The 18,302-nt window shown below is 35.7% G+C and overlaps 1 protein-coding gene across 1 annotated transcript; it reads right to left on the bottom strand.

Annotated features, from left to right (window-relative positions):
• Window positions 1-2,420: 2,420 nt before the first annotated feature.
• On the bottom strand, window positions 2,421-16,061 carry LOC106666651 (tubulin polyglutamylase TTLL6). Its single transcript, XM_014393990.2, has 9 exons — window positions 15,584-16,061; window positions 15,369-15,527; window positions 13,409-13,528; window positions 10,859-11,088; window positions 8,987-9,150; window positions 6,431-6,606; window positions 3,141-3,247; window positions 2,666-2,870; window positions 2,421-2,606 (listed from the first exon to the last, which is right to left on the bottom strand). The coding sequence occupies exons 1-9, from the start codon at window positions 15,827-15,829 to the stop codon at window positions 2,508-2,510; spliced, it is 1,506 nt and encodes a 501-aa protein (XP_014249476.1). The 5' UTR covers window positions 15,830-16,061; the 3' UTR covers window positions 2,421-2,507.
• Window positions 16,062-18,302: the final 2,241 nt, after the last annotated feature.

Raw genomic sequence — 18,302 nt, 5'->3', positions numbered from 1 at the left:
AAAGTTATATCCTTTGACTTTATGTTTGATTATATTATATTTATATATTATATTTATTAAACTTATAATTACATTTTATTATTCATGAATAAAACTATGTCTTATATATTTATGTTATTCACTTTATTAATTTTAATCTTATTATTATTAACACTCACATAATTTCATTGCATTAAATTAATTAACAATCATTTAAGATTTAACGTTTTAATTATTTTTAATAATTTATAATATAACAATAAATATTGATGCAAAGCCTTCTTTATTTATCACCTTTTTATAAATTTGTAATAATTAATTGATAGTAATCTCATCTAAACCATTTCTTAAATTTAGTAAGGACGCCAACCTTTGCTCGACTGCAGCCTAGCAACCTGTATAGGTCCATTGTGGAACCCCTATGATTAAAATCATACTGTTTTCCCATGAAGCAAACCACTTCCCTCGGTCACTCTTCTCGCACTTTTCTTTGTGTAAGAATTGTCTTTACCAAAGTTGCTATATCTGGGATGGCTCTCATTCACAAAATATATGTGCTGATGTCTCAGTTTCTCTTAAGCTGGTGAAAGCAGGAGGAGCTACCTATCATCCGTCACAAAACCTTAATGGTTCACAAGAGAAAGGCAATGGGAAGCTTAAAAATCCCAAGCTTAAGCAGGACACCGATTCCATTCTCTAAAGAAGCCAAATATCTAGGGGTTACACTGGACCAACAGCTTATATGGAATCCACACCTCGTTAAAATTAACCAAAGAGCCAAAATTGCTTGGGGAAATCCAAAAGACCAAACCCCAAAATGACCCTATTGCTGTCGTATAGAATCCCTGGCAGAAGTGACTCCAACGACCTGTTTCCTCTGAACCCTTCTACGGCCTAGCACTTTACCGCAAAAAGAATACATCCAAAAATTGAGAGCAAAACTTGGTGGAGCAACACCCCAGGCATGCGAAGATTCATAGAAAAGCTATCTGCAAAACTTACAAAGGAATTAATAGAAGGTAACTGCAACAGAACCAGGGTTCTGGTTGGACTCTTGACAGGGCTCTGCCGCCTAAGAAGGCATAAATTACTGACAGATGAAACACTGTGCACAAACTGTTAGTTAGAAGAAGATTCTTCTATTTTTTGTGAGAGTCTATGGTAGAGGTGAAGATTCTTACAACTAGGACAGAAAAAGCCGTAAGATCCTACACTGGCAAGGCTGCTATGGAAGTTGACTAACAATCTGAAGCTGGCCAGTGAGTTATTAAAAAATGGAGGAGCACAATTCTCTACTCTACTATTCTGATCTACTCAAGTTGAGATGTGGAAAATCCTTGTGGCCACCTCATTTATCCCTACCCGTTTCTCTTGAGAGAGTCGGCATGTTTCTGTCTCAGCTTTGCCAATCTTCTTTAAACGGTACGGGACAGCGGCTGGTATAGTGGACGACAATTTTCCCAAAATCACACCTGTGAGCGAGAGCAGTTCCTTTGCCTTCCTTTTGATAGATTTATAAATCTTAGCTTGCTGGGTTTTTCTTTATCAAGTCATTTATCTGCTCTAATTTTAGCACACACTCTGGTTTGCCTAGTTATGGTTCAAGTACAAAGGGTAAGAAGACTGCTCCTTCTTTGGCTAGTTGGTCGGCCTGTTGTCTCCCCATCTAAACCCCACCTTTTTTAATTTTCCCTCCTTTTTTAGTTAGTGGGAGTTAGTACCCGAGGGGTTCGAAGTCACGATAGCTCAAGTGGTAGAGAAGCGGCGTATCAGGCCGAAGGTCGTGGGTTCAAATCCCGCTCGTGACACAGACTTTTTTATCTCAACTTAAAACCTTAATTAATTGAATGTTATTAATTGGTCAAGTGGACCACGAAAAATAGTGAATTTAGTAGTCCAGTGTTTTGCTAGGTTGATCAAGTCCATTTACCCTTTCTATCAGTGTACCACCTTTCCTGAAACTTTTGCTGCCTTTCTTCCAAAAATCTCTTATCTGTGACCCCTTGGAAGGGTCTGTCGAAGTTGAGTTTTTCCCACATTTTGCCAAGTACCGTTATGGCCATCTCATTTATTTTAATTCTCTCTAGACTCTAGGCTTTTGCTTATATCTGATTTTCTTTCTTCATAGGGGTGACAGGGTTCAATCTTTGTTATGGGACAAATATGCATTGCCCCTGTTATGTAAAGACACATTACTCCTTGCAAGAGACTTTGCAATAGGTCTGTCAGATGTGTTTTCTTGTCAAGATTTGTATGAGCCTTGACCTGACTTTGGAGAAATCGAGCGAGTATAGCACACTAAATGATCAGTAATGATCAAATTACATGTCCATCACCCTACAGACAATATAAACACACTGAGAAATAATCACAAGAATTTACAAAATGGAGGAAATGATAGATCTAAAATATGGGGTTATGCATTAGGTAATAAGACAAAATAATTAACAAAATACTATAATTATTCATGGAACACATCAACGATTAGAACATAATCAGAAATTGAAGCACAGTAAATAATTTAATAATTAGCACCAACTTTTGTCTTCTGAACACTTGGCTTTGAACCATTTAACCATAAATCTGTTCTCAGGACTTAACGTTCCATCATAAAGCATCTCATCGTCCTTTAAAAACAAGAAAATTATTAACTTCACATACATGCTTGCATACAAACACTACTTACCACATTTGATGGGAAAATTCTTTTACAGTCGTGCTTGTTTGTATGCTCGAGGTACGCGTCTTTTATTATTGCTTTTGATTCCGAATTAAGGCACTGGAGACACAATTCGCATTCAGGAGCCATGCACTCACTGCATCCTGAACACACTTCTGGATTTACAACAATATTTTTGTCTGATACTTGGATATTCCGTTTTTTTAAAAACCTAAAAATGTAATTCCCAGCCTCGATTATCAATTTGTAATTGACATGTAAATTTAAACAACAAAATTATTTTTAAAAGATGAAAACATGCATGGTTAGGATATTTTTTTAAACAATATGATTTATGCAATCACAAAATGCTATCAGTTGGGCAAAACAATTAATTGAGTTTGTTTCAAACGATATGATAACCCTTTAACTGTGATTGCAAATTATAGGTCAATAAATATCAGTCAATAAAAAAAATATCAGTCAATAAATAAAGATGTACCCATTATTTCCAAAGTTCAACAGGTGGAAAAGATTGTACAGCACTTGTTCATATAAGATTTGATTTTCTAAGAAATGAGCAGATGATAAATTTGGAGACATGTTTACCTGAAATTTAAAAAAAAATTATTGTTGAGTTGTCAAGTAGTGAAATTTTTCTTAAAAATTTATTTTATTAATTTATGTGTGGTGATTAGTGACCGTTAATCGATATTTATTTAGAAATCGTGAGATGCAGTCTAGTGTGATGTAGGTTTCAGAAAAACATTTTCTNATCCACTCGGACACTAACTTCCCATCTCAACCCCACCTTTTGAATTTTCCCTCCTTTTTGCCATTTTTCAAATGTCGTGTAATCGGATTGAATTCTCGGCGACAATTGAAATGGCCACGGAGAGCTTTAGTGAAGTATACTTCATTTTAAAGCAATAAATTCACTAATTTCATGGTCCGCTTGACCAATTAATATGGTACAATTAATTAAGGTTTTGAGGTTGAGATAAAAATTAATTAATTGTAAGATATTAATTGGTCAAGCGGACCACGAAACTAGTGAATTTAATATGTGAACAATGTTTGTAAATCCCAGGCCCTGAAGATGATCTCAATAAAGATCAAAAAGTTGGCACGATAAAGAAAATGTTTTTCTGAAACCTACATCACACCAGACCGCATCTCACAATTTCTAAATAATTATTTATTTATATTATTATCATTTTTTGGCATTAGTCATTTTGATTAAGCCATGTTCACTGAAGTAGTCAGCGATAAGGGCAATAGTGCAGGGGCCGCAAGCTTGGTGATTGCCGGCACATGGATAAGAGAGTAGAAAAGCTTCTTCCTTTCTCCGTTATTTCTTTTATTTTTTATTTATTTGTTTTATAGGAATTTTAGCAGTTCCCTTTCTAGAAGATTGGATAAAAACCACGTTTAGATGTAAGAAGTGGTTCCACGTTATGGAAATGTTCACATCTTCTAGGGAGCAGGGACATGTCCTGTTTTGCCCCCTTTCTATCAAAGTTCAATATTGCTGATGATAAAGCATTACAAACTAAGTAAATGGTAGTTTTTAAACTAACAGTTAAAACTAGCCCACCTAAGAGGATAACAGATTTATTATATTTAGTTGCAGGTTGCATCGGACAGCTTTTGTCTATTGGTTCTACAAAATGTTACTAAAATCAGTTAAATTTAGTATAAATATCGGCAACTTTGTGCTAAAGAGGCCGCTTAACATTTCCGAGGCAATATAAGCAAATGGAAATGGACTATTAAAAGCATGTGAGACTTTAATAAAATATATTTATCACAAATCATCAACACAATCAACATGAGCGTGAATCAATGAAGAGCAATCCCAGCCTTGTCATGGCATCCCAAGAGCAGTAATATCAACGTTCCTGCTGAGAACTTCAATTTTTCAACCTTTTTCAGGACGAACCAATCCAGCCACTAGAGTAGCCGATTCGATACAAACATGCTGTGGAAAAAGAAAACAACCTGAACCTACATATCAGCAACTTGGTTAACATTCCAGCTTTCTGGACCTGCTATGGTTTGCTCGGCTAGAAGCTGTCTTCACATCGGTCAAAATAAAATCAGATACTACTAAGTTACCTGATGTTAGCCACCCTGCCGCTTGATATTTTGTCATTGTAATAAACCCAGGACTAGACGGCTATGAAACATAAAAGATGGCCATTCACGATCACTCCAAGCCGTACAGCTCCATTTGGAGTGCCTGAAATTTAAGGGGGCATTCACGACTGCTCCACAGCCAGTCGCTCCGAACGTCAACCAGTGAATCACCTTCTCAAAATGGATGACCATCTCTTGTGCTACTCTTCGGTTTATTTACATATTAAAAGCAAAAAATCGAAGAGAAAATGGTGTAAGAAGTGGCTTCTGAGCAGAAGCTGTAATACCCACATCAATTTGATGAAAGATCTTTCCCTTGAACCCGCTGATTGGAGGAACTATTTAAGGATGGATGAAACGTCTTATTTATTCATTATATTTAGTGTTCTATTGACCAAATTACTTATTTCAATTATTTAATCTTTTCTTGCAAGGTTTTGGTTGAAATGAAAAAGCTAGTGCCACGAGCAGGATCTGAATCCATGGCCTTCGGCTAAATACGCCGCTGCTCTACCACTTGAGCTATCGTGACTTCGATCCTCTCCGACACTAAAAAATGGCAAAAAGAGAGAAAATTCAAAAGGTTGTAGGTTGAGATGGAGAGTTGGTGCCCGAGTGGATCATCAAAGTCAGGATAGCTCAAGTGGTTAGCGCAGCGGCGTATTTAGCCGAATGTCGTGGATTCGAATCCCCTCGTGACACTATTTTTTCATTTCAACCAAAACTTTACAAAAAAAAGATTAACGTCTTATTCATATTTACTCCAGCTTGTTACCCCCTTGATTAGAAAACAAAAGACAGTCATGAGAGAAATCATCACTAAATGAAAGGTTGGCAACCACATTACGATTTCTCGCTACAGGGATGAACTACAAAGAACTTAAGTAATGCAATGTAACTTGGCCAAAGGATTTTTAATGTACAAGGCTGTTACAGACTCTAGCATAGTTCATTGCTACACCAAGCAAGGGATATTCTCAAAATTTCATTGATAAACTGGCTGCAATAGCTGTTAACTTTGTCACAGCCTGCACACCAGATTCATTGCATACGAGCTTTCTTCCGCCAGGGAGGAAATTCAAAAATTAAAGGAGTAGATCAACAAATTGAAGATGGCCTTGGCTCTAACATGAATCATTCACTCCGAAGAGAAGATACAATTTTTAATCCCCCCCCCAAAAAAAAACCAACAGGCTAGTCTCATAACAAAACAAATTTGTTAGATTCTTATGCATTTTTCATTGAAATTGAGGCAATAATTGGCCAATTTTACAGGACAGCCAATTGAACTGTTTAGTAGGACAGGTATCGACCAACTACGAATCAATAGAAAAATAAAGGTAAGGTGTAGATGTCAATTCACTGTTTGTTAATGATGCTTTTACTCACAAATTTGTGAAATGTTAATGATTTAAAAAAAATAAGTCTATAGAGTGCGGTGGATCTAAATCAACTTTTCAAAAAAAGAAAATGGTGCCAAAAGACGAGTGGGAGTTAAAACAATAAAATTATTAACATGTTGACTTGTATGGAACACCAAAATGTTTCCTGGGCCTGAATTTAGAGAGAAGCCTTCGAAATACAAAACAAGCTCAAATGTGTAAGTGCTGTGTAGTCAACGTTAAAAATTAAATATATGTATAATATACAAACCTCCATAACGAAGACATTTAGATCGTTATCGACGACAAAATCAAATCGGACCATTTCAAAAAAGTTCCTTTTGGATTTGTACAATGATAGATATTTTAATACTTGAGGCTCCTTATTCAAGCAGATTTCCTTTATCGCTTCCTCTATTTTCTGCCATATTATAGACGGATCTCGACCTTTAATACACAACGATACAATTAGGAATAAATATTTTAATCAGTAAAGAAGTTTTTGAAAGGTGGGTGGTCTGCATATCGATTTACTATGCAGTCTAAATACAAATCTGGTGTAATTTCAAATACTTTTAAACCACCGATAATTCAACATGTCAAAATATATATGTTATTATTTAGCTCTAATGTTTTACATGTTCATTGCGGGACCTGTTTCGTTTGACTTGGTTATCAGGAGTCTCTACCAGCTGCTGTCATTCACATTGAACGTATTAAATGAATGTTATTACAATTAAGTTAGACTAATTCTGTAGACCCTGAAGAAGATGAAAATATTTTCAAATGTTCAGTGTTGGTATAAAAGCACTATTTGTTTTTCTGACCAATCCACGAGACTCTATTACAAATTAAAAGTTGATAAAGCTGGCAAAAACTTGTGTTTGGCCAATCTATGTATGTTGTGCTGAAAGACTGCCCTAGTCAGGTTCTTATGCTAATAGGGGCTGAGTGTCAGTCAAAACTTGCTCATTTTATGAATTTCTAATCTGATTGTTGCTGATCATTTTGGCCTGGCTATCCTCACTGTTTTTTTTTTTTTTTTTTTTTTTCAATTCAATCGATACCAGGAACTGGAAGAGTTCCCTCTGAACACTGCAGCTGTTCAGCTTTTTGTATTTTATCCCTGGCTCCATTTTTGGGGGCTCGCAACACGAGTGTGAATTTGAGCCCCTCGGTTTGCCGGTGTTCTTCCATCGAAGAAACTCATTTTTGAAGAGGGTTGGGACCAATTTCAAGGTCGCTGAGATCTGATCCCGCCCCTTCCACTGATGAGTGCCGTGTCAATTTCTTTCAATTGCAGCCACTGGTCCCCTTAGGTGCCAGAAAAAGTCCAGAAGCGACGGTGGGGATCGACCCACGACCGTGGGATCTACTAGCCGAGAGTTTGACGCCTTAACCACTCGGCTACCACGGCCCCCACACCTTGGGGTTGGTCTAACTTAAATTTGCGCGTTGAATCACGCTTTAATTCCAGAGTGTCCTGTTGACGTTGGAGGAAATTGCTCCACTAGGATTGGAAACTTTGGAAATGTTGGAATCAAATAATTTACTATTAATTAAAATTAATTAAGGTTTTTAGTTGAGATAAAAAAGTCAATGGCACATGCGGGATTCGAACCCACGATCTTCGGCTAGATACTCTACCACTTGAGCTATCGTGACCTCGATCCACTCGGACACCAACTTCCCATCTCAACCCCACCTTTTGAATTTTCCCTCCTTTTTGCCATTTTTCAAATGTCATGTAATCGGATTGGAGTGTCAATGACAAATGAAATGGCCACGGAGAGCTTTAGTGAAGTAAACTTCATTTTCAATCATTAAATTCACTAATTTCCTGGTCCGCTTGACCAATTAATATATTACAATTAATTAAGGGTTTTAGTTGAGATAAAAACCTTAATTAATTGTAATATATTAATTGGTCAAGCGGACCACTAAATTAGTGAAATTAATTAAAATTCTAAATATTCTTTGTTGAAGAATATTTTCGTTTTGCAAACAAAAATTTGAAATAGTATTTTTTGAACCTACTCTTTAGTTTAACAACTGGTAGGATACTTATTTTGTATTTGATCTTTATATTATTTTTTAATTTTGCTCCAAAATCTTTTTTGCTAATAAAGATTCCTCCTCTTTTCAAAAGAAAGCCCTAAATTTCCCATCTTGACCTTGCTTGCACACTTGCACACCGTTATAAACTTTAGTAAACCCTAGGAAACAAACCGAATGAAATAACATTAGCACAAAACTCTCTTAGGCTCAGCTTGGCTTACAATTGTAATTCGTTGGTCTTTTAACGCTGAGAAAATGATCCTGAAAGTAGTATTCAAATGTCCATAAATTATGTTTAAAATACCCAGATCTATGTTGTGTAGCCAGTGTTTTGTTATTTTTCTGCATAATGTTAATAGTCATAAGCAAAGTAAAGTATTAGTTTTGTTTAAAATCTTGATCAATTAGTTAACTACAAATTTAATTTTTTAAATTATAACTAAGAAAATAGAATAATTAATATTTTCAGAAGAAACAATTAATGTATTATGTAATAAATTAAATAATTTTAAGTAAGATTTGGAAAAGATTAATGATACGAACCATCAACCATGAAACAAAGTGTAATTCGCACCAGTTGCCATTTCCTTGTTTGTTAGTTCCCATATAACTAAGCAGCGTTATCAATGAGTTTAAACCTTTGTCCCTTTTTCGTCAGTTACCTTCTTTCAATACCTCCACCAAAATAAAAATAAATAAAACAAAAATAAAATAAAAAATAAAACTTTTTACTGCAATTTTAATTAATTTTTTAAATAAAATTAATTACCGGTTAACTTCATGTACCCATTAAACGATTGCTTCATTGAATAGCCCATGTCTTTGTATAACTTTCTGAGCGATGGCACTTCCCAAGTTGGCAGATAATTGTCTCCGACTACATACTTGTCCAAATGCTTGTCATCAAATGGATAATATTTCTCTGGGCAATATCTAGAAAAGCATATTATTTATAATGGTAAACATAATAGTTTATTACAATTAATTAAGGTTTTTAGTTGAGAAAAAAAGTCAATGGCACAAGCGGGATTCGAACCCACGATCTTCGGCTTGATACGCCGCTGCTCTACCACTTGAGCTATCGTGACCTCGATCCACTCGGACACCAACCTCCCATCTNGCTCAAGTGGTAGAGCAGCGGCATATCAAGCCGAAGATCGTGGGTTCGAATCCCGCTCGTGCCATTGACTTTTTTATCTCAACTAAAAACCTTAATTAATTGTGATATACCAACCTTGAAATACACGAACAACAGAGGCAGAAAAAGCATAATTTAAAAAGATATAAATTTTAAATAAATTAGAACCGGATAATTTACAAATAATGTTTGAGGTGGTTTATTGATTTCACCCTTATTTTTCTCACTTATAATGACATAATATATAAACCTTTTTGAGAAAGGTCAAAAGAAAAGACATTCAGCTTTCCAACAGTTGTCATAACCTTGAATTAGGATAAAATCCAGAGAAGCTATTTATATTGGATGGAACACCGAGCATCAGAAACAAAAAATGACCCTCTAAGCTAATCAAACTCAAAAATGTCTATTATTTTATTTTTTATGAAGAATTGTATTTAAAGACTTTAAAGGGTGCCTAAAACGAATCTGAATTATTTTTTAACCTGCTTTACTTGAAGCATTTTTTGGTTTTTGCAACTTTTTATATATATATGTACCCCCATTTTATACAATCCTGCATGTTATTTTCACATCCTACTTAAAAACACAAATAAACTGACATAGAAATGATAAATGATGGAGTGAGTGTGGTGTTCAATACTTTTTAAAAGGATAGTTCCTACTCACAGTAAGTTGTTTTGCAACAATCCGGATTTCGAGCCTTTTAGCTCATCATCAGGTTGAAGGACTTCTACAACCTGATGATGAGCTAAAAGGCTCGAAATCCGGATTGTTGCAAAACAACTTACTGTGAGTAGGAACTATCCTTTTAAAAAGTATTCAACTGACATATATCAACTATGAGATAAATGCACAACAAAGCAAGAAAAACACTTTTTTTAAATATTAAATACACAAAATATTTTTCCCATAGTTTTCCGAGGGGCTTATTGGCAAGAATGCAGAATAGTGTCTAATATTTTCTGACCTATCACCACAATGCTTTTTTATGAAAATCAGTTCCTTAATTGAGCTTTCAAAGAATATATCTACTACATCAGGATTTTCAAACTAAAATAATTTACAAAAGCTCTACAAAGAAATTGAATGTATTCTTTTAAAATGAACTTACTCCTGATTTTTAATTAAATTACATTTTTTTTTAAATGATTTATATTGGGTCTATTGAGAAATAAATGTTAGAATGACATGGGAAACTCATTCTGTACTCTAGTCAACTTGTTTAGATTTATTCTTCTAATCTACACAGTCCAACTCTAATTAAATACTTCCGAAGCTTTTAACATTTTATTTAAATCTTAAATATTGATTTATTCAAGTACATGACTTTCCGATCTGCCTATCTTAGCCAGTTCTGTCCGTCAAACATGTTTCATTACTTCTCTGTGAAGTTGTTGAACCAGTGAGAATAAATAAACCAAGATAATAACGAACAATTGAGCTACAATCGCTTTATCCATTTATATCTAATGATTTAGTTTTAATTAACATTTATACAACCTGAATAAAGCATCTCCGTTGTATATGTAGACACGTAGAGGGTCAAAAGATGTGATAATCGTGTAAACTCCAATGTCGAATTTGTATCCATCGACGAGCAGCGGGTTATCTATAAATTCTTGGACAAAACTGTCATTTTGCGTGAAATTTATTTCATCAAACTTCTTAATCTTGATGCCCCTATGGTCGTTACTTTTTTGCACAAATTTCTTCAAAGTGTGTGTCTTAGCCTGAACAAAAATTGATGAGACTTGATAAGAGATAGTAGAAAAGGACAAAAATATACCAGGTTCTCCAAAAAGTGTAGAAAATAAAATTTTATTCGGCTTTAATTACTCTCTTCCGATGAGAAGTAAGATAGAGTTTTGTAAGTAATAAAAAAAGAACTCCAATTTCGTGACTTTGCCAGTTTCCGAGCTGTTTCTGCCTACGGCTATTGTCAAAAGACGTGCAAAGTTGATAATCTGTTGGCACCAGATCTAGAGAGTAGGAGGATGCAGCAGTTTCCCACTCATTAATTTATATACATGAATTATAAATACATATAATTTTTATATTTATTTATTTATTAGTTTATTTATTTTTCCCTTGTAACTTTTCAGTGTGCTGGCATCCCGCTCCTTTCGAAGAATAGGTCTTTTCAGCCTACTGAGCCTGAAAAGCGAGAAATTTTTTTAAAGTTTTGTATTAGACCAGTACAGAATGGTGGTCCCAAACCTTTACTCCACTGTGACCTCTAACCTGAAGTTGAACACGTCTATTTCGGAACCCGTATAATTTATACCATACCACAGAAAGAATGCTATTTCCCACAAACCTTAGTACTTTCCTCAGTGCTCCTTTGTGCACTTCTCTTGGTGTGAGAATTCACCTTATGAGAGTGGCTACACCATCCGTACTGTATAGTGTCTCACATTCACAAAATATTTGTGCTAACGTCTCTAGTTCCTCTTGATACAGTCGGCATGTTTTTGTGTCAGCTTTGACTATGGTACTTAAGAGTGGTCAGTACAGAGGATCTCAATTCTTGCCTACTGAGAGAGAGATTTTCTTTCTCAAGCGAATTACTCCAGCTGTTAGATGTTATTCCAACTCAGTCTTTAGCACACACCAGTTGTGCCCGTTCTTTAGCTAGTTAATCAGCCTGTTTGTTTCCTTCTAAACCACATCCCGGAACCCAGTTGAAGGCAACCTTGTGTTCTCCTAAAGCCATTAGCCTCAGATTAGTTTGAAGCTAAAAGCATGCACATTTAGTGCTTTTATAGCTGCCTGACTGTCCGAAAATGTGCACTTCATTGGATTGCATGGATCTCAGCTTAGAATATAGTTGGAACCAGTCAAAGATGTTTTGCTAAGGTGTAATCGGCCTTTTTACCCCTACCTCAACTTCCTGATCTTTGATCTATCAGTGTACTATATTAGGGCCCCTACTTGAAACTTGGGAGCTGCCTTTCTTTCAAAAATCTTTGTTATCTATGACCACTTCGGACTGTTGTCAAAATTAAGTTAGCAGTATACTAGCAGTCAGGCCAGACTTAGGAAATTACCTAGGTTCATAATCAAGGGCCATTGATATGACCTGACTAAAATTATTGTACAAGACCTACTTTTAATTCTATCAAAGAATGGATGTAGTTTTGGGCAGGGGAATATGTTAGAGATAAAAGAACAGCGTCGGTTGAAGTGTGAGGTGCTCATTTAAATATCTAGCTTTGTACTTTTCTGGGCAGTTAATAAGCTATCTATGAGTAGCTTTGGTGAGGATCTGATTCAAAATCAACATCTCAATTGTGTCCCATCGATAAACACTGAACATCCAGCGTATTTTGTGAGCTGTCTCAGCCACTTTTAAAACATGTTTGTACTCAAAAGTAAACATGGAGTGAATTTTGGATTCAACATGAACCATTTACACAACTAAGACTGGATTAACATTTAATATCATCTTTACAAAGAGTAAAAAATTGATAAACCAAATAGAATTAATTTAACAAAACAATAGGACTTTTTGGAGGGCAACTGGTACGTATGTGAAAATTTTGAATAAAAACTGGTCACAAATCAAAAAGATACTAAACTATAAAATAAATTATAATAAAGGCAGTAAGTTTATTCAACTTTAATAATACTACAATTAATTAAGGTTTTTAGTTGAGATAAAAAGTCAATGGCACGAGCGGGATTCGAACCCACGATCTTCGGCTTGATACGCCGCTGCTCTACCACTTGAGCTATCGTGACCTCGATCCACTCGGACACCAACTTCCTATCTCAACCCCACCTTTTGAATTTTCCCTCCTAGTTCAACTAAAAACCTTAATTAATTGTAGTATATTAATTGGTCAAGCGGACCACGAAATTAGTGAATTTAATAATACTAATCAATATCACACAATTTAAAAAAATTCATTACACTTGACTTTAAAATTGTAATTGGTATTTATGAATAAATTAAGATCAGTAAAAAAAATTCTACTCATCCCTTTATTATAATTTTTTTTTTCATAAATAAACTATTTGAAAGATGAAAAATTGGTTTCTGTGACTTACGTATTGCAGGAGTTGCTCCTTCTGCTGAGGAATTTTGAATGCTTTCGGAATAAACGTTAGACCTGTGGTCGCTAAGTCCATTTTGTTGGTTATAAATCCACTACCAGGAAAGTGGTTGATCTACCAAAATAATTAATTTAATGTACACGACATTTGAAAAATGGCAAAAAGGAGGGAAAATTCAAAAGGTGCGGTTGAGATGGGAAGTTAGTATCCAAGTGGATCGAGGTCACGATAGCTCAAGTGGTAGTAGCTGGTAGAGCAGCGGCGTATCTAGCCCAAGATCGTGGGTTCGAATCCCGCTCGTGGCACTGACTTTTTTATCTCAACTAAAAACCTTAATTAATTGTAATATATTAATTGGTCAAGCGGACCACGAAATTAGTGAAATTAATCCATATATTTTTAGTGGTCATAATTGACCTATTTAATTATTTCACTTAATTATACTTTTATCTAAAGTCTTGGTTGAGATGAAAAAGTTAATGTCCCGAGTGGGATTCAAACCCACGACCTTCGGCTCAATACGTCGCTGCTCTAACCACTTGAGCTATTGTGACTTGGATCACTCGGATACCAACTCCTCATCCCAACCTACAACCTTTTGGCTCAACAAACAGTTTGCCATCTTTAGTGACCGGTTTGTGTTATTTGTGTTATACATTTGTTCACTAATAACCCACTGAAGATGACAAAGTCGAACTGCTTCTGATAGTTAAAACCAGTAAGGATAGACAGGATGATTACAAAAGGCCACACTATAAAATAAATTGTAGGGTAATAAGTAGTATCCACATATTTTAAGAGCAGATTCAAAGAAAACCAACCAACAAACAAACCCATCAGCATTATTATATTTGGTAGATCATTAAAAAAAAGTAATCAACAGGGAGAAATTTGTTTTATCACAGTTTATCTTATTGACCTAAGCCATAAAAATGGCATGAACAGGATGTTCGAGTTGAAGCAAAATTTCCGGACAAATCTAAGTACCAAAAAATAATAGGAAAGAGGGAAAGATCCCTCCATTGAGATCTAGAACAGAAGAAGGTAAGGGGGCAGGAGTATTCAGACCTGGAACCAAGGACTAGCACCCATGAGAAAATACACCAGCATCTTGGCTGAAGTCCATGCAATTCTGAAATATACTCAATTCAATTAGAACAGTGGCACAAAAATGAGACTATAGCTATCATTTGAGACAGCCAAGCAGCCATCAAAGCACTATGCTCAAACATCATTAGCTCAAAGGTGGTATTGAATTGCAAAACTAAACAGATTAGGTATGAAAAACAAAGTTACTCTCCACTGGGTCCCAGGATATGTAGGAATAGAGGGCAACAAGAGAATGGGGCTGCTATACCATTGATATGTCCTGAGCCCTTCTGTGGCTTAGGGAGTCACACAGAGAAAAAGACAAAATGAAAATGATGAAACAGTGAAATTCTCTCATTGGACACAAACAAACCAATACCTTTCGAGCAAGTTTTTTAGGGAACGAAACAATAGAGTGCATTAAAGGAAGCAGGAAAAACTTCGAAACCTGACAGGACACTGCAGACTTAATGGGCATCTGAAGAAGATTGGTAGAACACAACACGGCCAGTGCTGATTTTGCAAAGAAGCAGAAGAGACACCAACACACCTACTAACAGACTGTGGCACTGCTAAGAGTTTTGGCTTGTACAATGAAACCGTAGAAGAAATTCAACCACTCAAAACAGGCTTATTAATCAAATCTCTTGATGAACTAGGACTCACCAGTACAGAATGGGGGATACAATAGCACTTAAAAGGCGCAGTATAATACAAACCTCAAATATTACATCTTACAACATAAAAATGGGCCTATAATTTTTTTGAAAGTAAGATGGTCTGCCAAAAACTAATAAGATGAGCAATAAGCAGATGGAAAACATCTCAGTCTGAAAAAGAGTTTGTTAATGGTTATCTGATATACCTTCTGGTGTGGTTTAAGGTTTTTCACCGAACTGTAAAGCTTCTGGAAAGGGTAGTCGTGGGCCCACATGACATCCCACTTGCTCGCATTGAGATCTCTCCGTTCGTATCCGAACAATTTGAACATATCGAAGACGTGTCTAAGGTGGCCCGTGTCGACCTGAAACAATTTAAAGTTCAGAGTAATGCCAAGAGGCGAACACTAATCGTACTTACTCTTTTCCCATACACCACATAGATCGGAGAATCGACCGCCGGCTTCGGCGCACGGAGATGGCTTTCGAACCTGTTCGTATTCTCTTGTTTCACACACTTCAAATGAGACAGGTTCAAAAGGACAAGGCCGAGGCAGAAGCACAAAACGAAAATGCACAGCGTTTTGAAACTGCCCCATTTCTTTTGAATTATCATTTTCCTCGACCAGCATACGTATATAGCACTTAAGACATAGCAGGTTCTCATATTTTATTTCTATTAATTAACTAGTTAACAGCGGGTCAGCAGTCATTGCTAGGACTTTCACTTCGTTTGGACGCCTAGCTCAAGTAACGTGACTTAAATGATATCACTGACATACCGGAAAGGTCGAAGTCGAAAAATAGCCACTGGGGAAAGTGAGGAGAAAGTTTGCAAAGGAGAAGGAATAGCTACGGTTAACGGTTAACGGCAACTGCAAAGGAAACCGTCCCTAAGGACGCCTCTTTTGATAAGAACGTTGACGCATCCCCCGTTCATAGACAAACTGTCATAAAGCAAAATGCCTGTTGACTATTTTATTTATTCAATGTTATTTTTTAATGATCAACCAAATAGAATAATGCTGATGGATAATATGAAATCAGGTCTGTTATTAAAATATCCACACACCTAACATCAAATAGTTAATGGGGTATTATTAAAACTATAAATATAGACGAGCCTCTGGTTTAGAAGCTTTTCTTCTTTTTGCTGTGTACTAAATCAACAGTCACTAAGGACACTCATTTTGATCAGAATGTTGACGCATCCTCTGTTCACAGATAAACTGTCATAAAACAAATTGCCTCTTGACTATTTTATTTTTTAATGGCCAACCAAATATAATAATGCTGATGGATAGAAAGCCTTCAGGCTTTTTTTAATTTCTCCATTCAAAAAATAAATATTATAAATATAAATATTATAGACAAGCCTCTGGTTTAGAAGTTTTTCTTCTTTGGAGATGCCCCTTTTGGTCAGAACGTTGACACATGCCCTGTTCTTTTTTTCTATGAAAAGATCTGTAAAATATGACGAAGGAAAAAATATGATTGATTTGAGTCTGTTTTTAAAGTATCCAGACATGCCTAGATTATCAAAGAGTTAAGCAAAAATTAAAAAGAAATAAATAAAATTTAAAGTAAAAAAATAAAAATAGAAATTAAAACTTTTATCATCTTTATGAACACAGCCACAGAAACCATGTGCTTGAGGTGATTCAAAACAATGATGGCTCTGCCTACCTAGTCTGCACAGATTTCCTCATCGTGGTTATTGCTGTCTGGCAGAGTTGGGCAAAATCTAACCCAAACCCCATCATCTATTAAAATCTAACTAATTCAATCATGATTAAGAATTTTGACTGAAGTTTAATCATGATTGAATTAGTCATGATTAAACTTCGATCAAAATTCTTAACATGATTGAATTAGTTTGATTTTGCCCAACTCTGGCTACAATGACCAATTTACCAAAATCCAACAGACTCCGGATAAAAATTTTGAGATGAGAGTAGTGCTCAAGGCCGACCTTCAAAAATTGTTATCATAAACGAAAACCAAAGTTACATAATTATTCTACATGTCTATATTTATTACAATCAAGACCCCTAGATTGTGTATTTTCCAAATAATGTAGAAATCTCTCCTTTTAAGTGGAATAAATTTTAATTCAAAGAAATATTTTTTCCATTGATCGGTTATGTAAACATATTTACTTTTCAAAGCGTAGCTTGTTCTAGGATTTTTTTATTTTATTTTATTATTATCATTATTATTATTTTTTGGCTTTTCATAACAACGGAGTTTTACTTATAATTGGAAGATTGATTTTTGATAAATAAGGTGTTGAAGGATTTTCGTTTTGATGAAATAAATTTTTGTTTTTTAAAAGTGATGAAGTGTATTTTTCATTTTTTGAGCACCCATTTGAACATGATTTCTCGAAATGTAGTCATGACTAACTATATTGTGACTAAATTAGTCATGCCTCGTATTTAATTACTAGTCATGATTAATTTAGCCATCAATCACATATGGCGAATAATGACTAAATTAGTCACTTACTACCAATCATGACTAACGGTCTGAGTGATCAATCATTAATCATTAGAAATGATTAATTTTTGCCCAACACTGCTGTCTGGACAGCTTTTCTGTCGACCCTCTCATAGTACTTTTGTTGGAGAGATTCCACGAACTTGGCAAAATGGTGGTTGTTGTCTGCGTACCTGGACACATAGGTCTGAAGGGTAATGAAAAGGCGGAGGAGGCGGTAGGGTCGGGATGTCCCAACCTCCGTTCTTAACCACTGCGACCAGGCCTTCTGATGCTAAAAATACAGTAAAAACTCAATTAAAACGTCAGTGGGTCGGGTCGACAAAGAAGCTCTTGCGTTTCAAGAGCACTGTCGATGATCTGGGTGATCAGATTGCCCTCGGAGGATCTGACTCGTAGAAGAAGAGTCATCCTCACCCGATTAATAATACGCCATGTAAGGTTGACACACGTACATTTAATTTTGGGGCAAAGCCCGCGTATGTGTCCGGCATGCATAGAAAGGTTGCATGATGTATCCCACCTAATTGAAGGGTGCAATTCCTTGGCTCCTTAAAGAGCACACAGGAATGCCACCCAATTTGAGAGTTATACTCGGGTAAGGCAGCAAGTATTTGGGTCCCGTATTCCGATTCTTGGAG

The sequence above is a fragment of the Cimex lectularius genome, unplaced genomic scaffold (genome assembly GCF_000648675.2).
Source record: "Cimex lectularius strain Harlan isolate CLEC.00 unplaced genomic scaffold, Clec_2.1 scaffold173, whole genome shotgun sequence".
NCBI lineage: Eukaryota > Metazoa > Arthropoda > Insecta > Hemiptera > Cimicidae > Cimex > Cimex lectularius.
This window is presented reverse-complemented; position numbering and strand designations above follow the sequence as displayed.

Bases quoted from the DNA above. Each gene is read 5' to 3' on its own strand.
- LOC106666651 (XM_014393990.2), bottom strand. From the start codon at position 15,829: ATGAGAACCTGCTATGTCTTAAGTGCTATATACGTATGCTGGTCGAGG. The intron at 13,529-15,368 runs GTATATCAGATA...TTATTTTGGTAG, and splicing joins ACCTTAAACCACACCAGAAG to ATCAACCACTTTCCTGGTAG. The intron at 3,248-6,430 runs GTTTGTATATTA...TTTAAATTTCAG, and splicing joins TAAATGTCTTCGTTATGGAG to GTAAACATGTCTCCAAATTT.